General features: G+C 35.8%; 1 protein-coding gene across 1 annotated transcript; it reads left to right on the top strand.

Annotated features, from left to right (window-relative positions):
- The first annotated feature begins 4098 nt into the window (after window positions 1-4098).
- LOC110779032 (uncharacterized) lies at window positions 4099-7465 on the top strand. Its single transcript, XM_056838750.1, has 3 exons — window positions 4099-5724; window positions 5990-7243; window positions 7327-7465. Exons 1-3 carry the CDS (start codon window positions 4099-4101, stop codon window positions 7387-7389), a joined length of 2943 nt encoding a protein of 980 aa, XP_056694728.1. The 3' UTR covers window positions 7390-7465.
- Window positions 7466-8520: the final 1055 nt, after the last annotated feature.

Here is an 8520-nt window from a genome sequence, read left to right as displayed (position 1 = left end):
GGAGAGGAAGACAGGGAGTTGGGCGCAAAGGCAAGGGAGACAGGGGAGGTTGTGCGAGGCGGAGAACGGAGTTTGTGGTGGTACTGGGTGGTTGTTTTTGGTGGTTTCCGGTAGTAGTTAATGGTGGTGGTGGTGGTGTTCTGAAACTGGAACGAAGGTGATGCTGAAGAACACTATGTTCATCAATGGTGAAATTTTGGAATTTGATTTTCCAGACTCTGAACAAAGGAGCTATTATAGAAATGAGATTGAATAATTTATGCAATTGATGTTTTAATTTGCAAGAAATATAGATGACAAATGTAAGAGAATAGGAAAAAGGGAGGTGATGACTAATGAAAGCTAGTAATTTAGGGAAGTGAATCAGCAAAGCTAGAGATCTTAGATACAATACATGGCAAGCACCATGGCTTCCATTTGCCCAAGTTACACGACAGAGAAGAGGAGAAAAGAAGGGTTGACTTGGTTTCAATGGGTCAAAAGGGAATTTGGTAAATATTTATATTGTTGCAAAATTTTCAGAATTTCTATTGCTATTTTTGGATGAAAATAGAATCATTAAAATTAATTTCCAGAATAATTCTTTTATAAAGTTCTAATAAAATAAATTTAGTTTTCGAATAAAATTAGTCGTTGATAAGAACGTTTTTGAAATTATTAAAATCTTTTATATATTATGAAATATAATTTAGAATTTAAAAGGTAGCTTAAGCTCGTAAATATGAAATTAAATTATAAAATCTGACAAATAATAAATCGTGTAACGATATTGAATTTAAAAATAAAACTTCGTTAATCAAAACAAGGTTCAAAAATTTGGATTCAAAACGAATTTAAGCTAAATAAAAATAATTAAGCATAATTAATCAAGTTTTAGAAATTCGGGGTATTACAAAAAGCGTTTGGTAAAGAGCTGAAATAAAATTGAAGGTGAATAAGTCGACTGAAATCGAAACGTTGTTCAGAGTAACGTCTGGGTTTAAGGAGCTGAAACGTCAGCAACTTAAATTTATTTGTCACTTCCAAAGCATTTCAAAAATCAAAATTCAGAAGAAAAAAAAACATACAGAGACTGCATATGACCAACGGCAAATATCGCACATACATTTGATATGAACTAACAATATCGCAGATCCATTCTTCAATTTTTTGTTTCAAGAAGAAGTAGAACGGTGAAGAAGAAATGGAGGAAGGAACTAGAAGAAGGATAAGGGGAAGAAGGAGAAGGAGAAGGGGAGAGAGAAACTTCACGTGATGTTGTCATGTTGTTGGGTTTTGAACTTTTGATGTTAGACTTTGAGGGGTAGGTGGGATTGGGGAAGATTAGTGGTTTTTATATTTTATTTATTTTGCTTTTTTTTTTTACTCTGAACTTAAGTTTAATCTGTACGCAGTATTAAAGAAAATGTTGAATCTTTTTAACTTCCTTTCGAACGAAAGTACCCTTAAAACTCAAAATTTTGTCCTTGTTTGTTTTATTTAATTATTTCGATGTTCACATTATAAATTTCAATTACAATAATGAAAAAAAAGTTAATTGAGATTCAATATTCTATTAATAATTACTCCGTATACAAAAAAATTAAATGTAGAAATATATAAAATATCAATTAAAAACTTAAAATTTCAGGTACTTAAAAAATAATAGTTTACCAAACCAGTAATGCAAACAACAATCTTATCAGTTTACTTATCAGTTTCAACTCAATTTCAGCTATCTCGTCACATATCGTCATCCTTGACATGTCATGTCATATATTTCCTTGATCATGATCAATGTTAGTTATAAGTTTCGAACCCGTGACCTCTCATTTATTAGTCACATATTTTAACCACTACGTCACAACTCATTTGGTTGTTTCTTATACTTGGACAATTATATTACGGAGTATGTCAATATAATTAGAAAAATTATTTGAATAATTTATTAATAGTCTTACATCACTAATTAGTCATTATTTTTACGAGTTAGTAATCCTTACATGATAAAGTTTATTAAAGTATACTCAAATAAAGATATATTGTAATGTATTCCGTAACAAATTAAATTAGACTCAAAGCGAGTTATATAATAATCTAATTAATCCATTTTTTTTACTATCTGGAACATCGCTTAGGACACTAACTAGTGCAGATTTAAATCTTCAATTGGCTAAAAATATTCTCCCTAATAATACTATGTTGTAATTCAAAGCTTCAAACTAATTGTGGTTAAACCCTAACAGATGTGCATGGGGCCGGTGGTGTCATTTTCAATTACTTGTATCAGTGATCAGTTGCATAATGCCCACCATCATCATCAGCCAGCGAATGTGCATGAGGATTGAGGAATGGAATAGCTAGCCAAATCTGATTTGTCAGTTCAAGAACTTACAATTTATGGAAAAATTGGTGGAAATAAGTCAACCTTTGTACCATTTATTAATATTAAGTCTAACTTTTAATTATATCTAATTAAGTTAATCTTTTATTCCCATTTATTTTTAACAAGTTACATTACCGGTAACCAGCTAGTTTAAGGATCAACCGGTAAGCTTTCACTTCTCCCTCTAAAAATGCATATACGTGGCACTAACTTATACAAATACCATCCACCTCACATTTTCTTCACTTATACCACAAACATAGAAAAAATTAAATAAAATAAAGGCATTCAAAGTTTTTGTCAATCGACACATTCAGCAATTTGGTCGATCGCCATTCTCTGCCATTGCCATAGCCATAGCCATAGCCATAGCCGAGCTTCACCCACCTTCATACCTTCCTCTTTATTGATGAAATCACCGAGAAAAATTGATAGAGACGCAACAATTCAAGGAATAAAGAGCAATTAATTCATTCTCCAAGAAAAATTCGCAGGTATAATTTGATAACCCTAATTTTTTGAATTATGAATTATGGGTTAGTTTTATTACTTAAAAAGGTAATTTGCTTAAGTATAGGAATTAAATTCTTCGTGGGTAAATTTCGTTGTTGGTGGGATGAATTATTAACAAAATTTCATAACAGAGTTGGGTTAATTGAATTGAATTGAATTGAATTGGGGCTCAATTGAAAACTAAAAACCGAAATTCGCTAATTTATCGGGTTAACTGAACTTTTTGAATTAGTTTCTTAATTATTTTTCAGATAAAAGAGGTGTCATAAGATGTATTTCTCACTTAAAGTGGCTTAATTTCTCAACTTTTAGCCAAATTGCAATAAACAGAGCACTAAAAGAATACCCATAAAGATGTTTAAAGTGCAAATCTTATAAAAATGGGCTTATGGATTGCAATGGGAGTATTCAGTTTATCCTTTTGGACGTTGATTGTACAAGTGTTGGGATTGGTTTTTGGGAATCCATGGAAGATTGGGAAGCTTGTTACGATTTCAGTGATTATTGCCCTGCATTTTGGTTTCTTATTTTGGGTAGAACCAAACTTTATGGGCTAAAGCGCTTGTAATGTAATAATATCATCTTCTTTTGTGCTAAGATTAGTACTGCAATAATTTCAATAAATTACCAAACTTGTAAGTTGGATAAGTATCCAACTGTAACCTAGAAGCTTAATGTGTAATATCATATGTGGCTTATAATTCTCGTGTAGTACTACCGTAGTTACAAGGATGACTAGTTGAGTGATACCTCCTTATATTACTGAATTGCAGGTTATCATGAATTCTAGTGTGTTTGCTGATATTACTCTGAAGTTTTGGCATGGTGGGAGATTTAAAAGGGTTGGTGTTGGGGAGTTAGTGTACATGTGAGGAAAATGTAGGACGGTAGCAGTTGACCCAGATGAATTATGTTACTTTGATCTGGTGGACTTGGCAAAAAAATGTGGACAGTATGAGAAAATTGCGGGATTATATTATCGGGTTCAAGGCATTAGTTTAGAGGATGGGTTGAGGCAAATTTTCAATGACGAAGAAGTGGCTGAGATTGGTGAGCTCGTTGTAAAATGCAGGACTATTGAGTTATATGTGTTGCATTGTGATGATGAAATTGTGCATCCTGATACTGATCCTAAACATTCACAACCACTTACTCATCCTTCACCTTTTGCTGGTAATGCAAAAAAATTAACACCAAAAAGGGCCCCACCTAAATCTTTGATGTCACCGACTAAGAGTAGCCCAAGGAGACAATTTCAAACTACTGCTAGCAACACAAATGATAACGTCACTCTTTCCTCTCCTTTGAAAAAAACACAAACACTAGCTTCCACATTATCCAAAAAGGATTATTTTTCCACGAAATATGTTGCCTCTTCCTCTTTGGTTGAACCATCCCTCTACAAACAAATAGAAAACCCTGATGTCAACACACAAGCTGCACAAAACACCAATTTCCTATCTCAAAACACAAACTCCACGTATGACTCTAGCATACCTTCAGATTATGAATGGGAAGATCCTAGGCCGGAGAGTCCTCTGAAGTATAATGAGTTGATTAGTGAGGACAGTGATGATGATCACGATCCACTTTATAAGCCTGACAGTGGGGTGTTGTTTCATGACAGTGAAGATGATGATCTAAATTACGAAGGGGAAGAGGGGTTAAATCTGGAGTTTGAAGAAGGAGAAGAAGAAGAAGAGAATGTGATTGAAGGAACAGATTTTATTGAAAATGAATCTGATGAGAGTGATGATGAGCTAAGAGTAGCTAGGGAAAGGGTTAAATTTTGCAATGTTCGGTTGCTTGAAATAGCCAATCAGGTGGAAAGGGAGGCCAAAGAGGGTAAGCTCGGGGCACAATCTTCACAACCTACAGAAACAACACCTTCACAATCTGGTTATTTAAGTGAATACGAAGACAGTGAAGATGATATTCATACTCCTCCTGATAGTGGAGATGAGTTTCAGGAGAGAAGAAAGGGAAATAGGGGTTCACTTGTGAGTTCAAACACCGATTTCTCAGTGTTTAAGTGGAAGGTTGGTCAGAGATTTCCAAATAGGGGTGAATTTAAGGCGGCAGTGGCTAAGTACGGCATTGTTCAAGGGAGAAATGTGTACTTTGTTCTGAGCAACAAGAACAGGAGGGAAGAGTTAGGGGTTAAGTGTATAAAGGGGTGTCCTTTTTACCTATATGGTTCTTGGCACTCTAAGTTAGGTACTTTTTTAGTTAAGAGGGTCAAGGAAAACCACACTTGTCATAGAAACATGAAAAGAAATAGACAACTTAAATCATCTTGGGTTGCACGGGAAATGTTAGAAGTGTTCAAAGCAAGGCCTCATTGGCCTGCTAAGGAGATCATGGAGGCAGTTAGGATAGCCTATAAGGCCTTGATTAAGAGACATTTTGCCTATCGAGTGAAGTATCGTGCTCACCAGTTACTTCACGGTTCAATGAAAGAACATTATTTGAAGGTGGGGAGGTACATGGAAGCTATAAAGGCATCAAGCCCTGGTAATGTGATGGAGCTAAGGGTAGATAAGACCAAAAAGGTCGATCCTCCAACTTTTCAGAGGTTTTTTGTTTGTTTTGATGGACTAAAACAAGGGTGGAAGGAAGGTTGTAGGAAGGTCATTTGTGTAGATGCTGCCTTTCTTAAAACGTTCTTGGGTGGTCAGATATTGAGTGCAGTTGGGAGGGACGGCAATGATCAGATGTATCCCATTGCATGGGCTGCAGTTGAAGGTGAGAACAACTTATCATGGGAGTGGTTCTTCACTCATCTTCAATCATGTCTTGACCTGGGAGATGGGACTGACATTGCGATGATATCGGATGAGCATCAGGTAATCGACATAACTTTAAATGAATATAAATTTTGCTTGTTTGATTCTGGTTTCTTTATGTTTTGTTGCTTTATACCTCTACTTATTTGCTTATTTTATTGCTTATGATCTATTATTCTGTTATCGTTGATGTGTTTTGATGCGTTACGTTATGAACTATTGATCTGTTTTGCTTCTAATTTTTCTAATTTTCTTTTGTTTTGCTTCTACACAAGATGTTGTAATGGTGACTTTATGGTTTATGTTGTTGTTTGTTTATTTTTAGGCTATATTGCATGCTGTTTCTACTATACTGCCAAAAGCCGAACACAGACATTGTGCGAGGCACATTTTTGCATTATGGCACAAAACTTATAAGGGGGATGAGTTTAAGCTAGTTTTTTGGAAGGTGGCTAAGGCTTATAACATGGCTGATTACAACGAGGCATTGGATGAGTTGACTACATTAAGTGAGGATGCTGCTACTGCTTTCAAATCATATAACCCAAAAGTTTTTTGTAGAGCATACTTGAATAGTTCCATTAAAACTGATGCTATAACAAATAACATGGCCGAGACCTTTAATGGGTATATCATTAATGCAAGGACAAAACACCTCATTTATATGTTAGAGGACATTAGGGTTGCTTTAATGCAAAGATTAGTTTGTAAAAAGAAAGGAATTCAGAAAACCCCTTCTCTTCTTTGCCCTAGAATCCAAGCCAAATTAGAGAAAGAGAAGACAAAAGCAGCAAACTGCGAGGTTTTACCATCTACAGATAACTTGTTTAACGTGAGGTATTACCTAGACCAACTGAATGTGGACTTGGATGCTAAAAGTTGCACTTGTAGGAAATGGGACATGTTAGGTATACCATGTTGCCATGCTATTGCTTGCATTTTCTTCTTAAACAAGGAAGCAGAGTCCTTTGTTGATGCCTCTTACAAAAAGGAGATGTATTTGAAGGCTTATGGTGGATCAATACCACCTTTGGAGGGGGAACGACATTGGCCTAGGGCACTGTGCATCATAGACCCCCCGCCAATCAAAATAGGTCCTGGTAGGCCTAGGATAAAACGGTTCAAAGGCCCTAGTGAAAACCCCAAGAAACCGGGAACTTTGTCAAGAGTTGGTATGGAGATGACTTGTAGTATTTGTCAAACGAAAGGCCATAATAAGAGGAGGTGTCCAAATAGAGATAATCCCGTTATTAGGGAGCCAACATCTAAAAGACCAAGAGGGAGGCCTAAGAAAGATAATTCAGCAACGAACAACCAATCTGCATCAAACATGATTTCAACGACAGTAACTGCCCAACCATCTCAACTTGGAAGGAATGGTAGACTGATTCTAGGTGGATTGGGTGCTAGAGATGGCTCTCAAATAGTTGGAAAGGGAAGAGGCTCACGTGGAAGGGGTCAAGGTGATGATGTTGGTGCATTCGGAAGAGGCTCGAGTGGAAGGGGCCAAGGTGGTGGTTGTGCTGCAACTGGAAGGGGCAAAGGTAAAGGGAGAGGAAGGGGGAAGGGTAAAAACCAGGTATATGATTCAAATGACCTTTAAATGTGAATTTATGTGAATTGCTCCTCGTGCATTACTAATCACTATTTTTTTTAAAACAGGTGCCTGTAGGAGTTGGGGTCTACATTGGTGCTGATGGTACACCATTCTCAAATGTAAGTTGATAATCCTAGCTGCAGTGGAACCGCAAGGGTGCTAAATGAGGCCCCTTTAATTGGAACACGAGCAAGTCAAACGTACACAATGTGATGTAATAGCTTAGGTTTATGCTCAAGTATTTGGTTTTGTAATAGTTTAGGTTATTTGAAACTTATGTTGGATTTACCTTCACTTTTGTGCTATAAGGTATTTTGGAACTTAAGTTGTGTTTCTATTCACGACACTTCTATGTTGTAAGGTTTTTTGAAATCTATATCGTATTTTGGGATTTTAAATATACTTTGGAACTAATTTATATCGTGTTTGTTATGTTTGCCCTGCTTCTGTTACTGGCAGTGAGTTTTGGACGTGCTAACTGGTCAAATTTGACTTGTATAAGAAGAGGCTGTATTTTCTGAAACACGGTCACTGGCTGGAAAATCCTCTAGTGCTTAAGTATCTGTATCAGCAAAGTTCCATTAAATTATCAAGGCCAAGAAGGTTTTTGCGTTCCTTGTACACTTCAAGACCTCGATACGCATTTCGTGAAGCTCGTTTTTCATCTCCAATATCCTTCTTCAATTTCAGTTTATGTATCTTAGCATCTTTGATTTTTTTTTCTCAGCCTCCAATTTGCAGATTGTTGTTTCCTTCTCCTCAAGTTGATATTGGAGAGTTTCCACAATATTACTCTCGTTAATCCACCTAAACATATCATATAGGGTATCCTACATCAAAACTCATTTTCAATTATATAACTAACACACCAATTTTACCAAAAAAGAACATTTAATTTAAAAAAAAAAAAAATCAAATTTCAATTATGTGGTTACTTACAAGTTACAACAGCCAACCAGATCTTCGTTCCCAATTCCAGGCCATTTTTTACCGTTCTCGTCTCTTCTACATTCCCACATGTACAAAGCCTTCTCTGAACAACCTCCATTATTAAACTCGGAGAAAACCCAGATCCAATAGACGACTTCTTCATTAGTCACGAATTGCAATTAGGAACTATATATTTATTAATATATGCATATGTATAATAAAAGGAAATAAACTGGAAATACAAGGAAAAGGTGGAAGTTTAATGGAGGAAGGGAAGAGGAAGCGTTGAAGATGAAGGCATTAGAAGAGGAAGAATAGAAGATGAACCC

Source organism: Spinacia oleracea, chromosome 1 (assembly GCF_020520425.1).
Source record: "Spinacia oleracea cultivar Varoflay chromosome 1, BTI_SOV_V1, whole genome shotgun sequence".
Lineage (NCBI taxonomy): Eukaryota > Viridiplantae > Streptophyta > Magnoliopsida > Caryophyllales > Amaranthaceae > Spinacia > Spinacia oleracea.
The sequence above is the reverse complement of the archived record's forward strand: the minus strand, read 5'-3'. Positions and strand labels throughout refer to the sequence as shown.

What these genes read in the sequence shown, in the direction of transcription:
- LOC110779032 (XM_056838750.1), top strand. Translation starts at nt 4,099, where the DNA reads ATGTCACCGACTAAGAGTAGCCCAAGGAGACAATTTCAAACTACTGCT. An exon ending in TGATATCGGATGAGCATCAG is followed by an intron (nt 5,725 to 5,989) that starts GTAATCGACATA and finishes GTTTATTTTTAG; the next exon opens with GCTATATTGCATGCTGTTTC. An exon ending in GGGGGAAGGGTAAAAACCAG is followed by an intron (nt 7,244 to 7,326) that starts GTATATGATTCA and finishes TTTTTAAAACAG; the next exon opens with GTGCCTGTAGGAGTTGGGGT.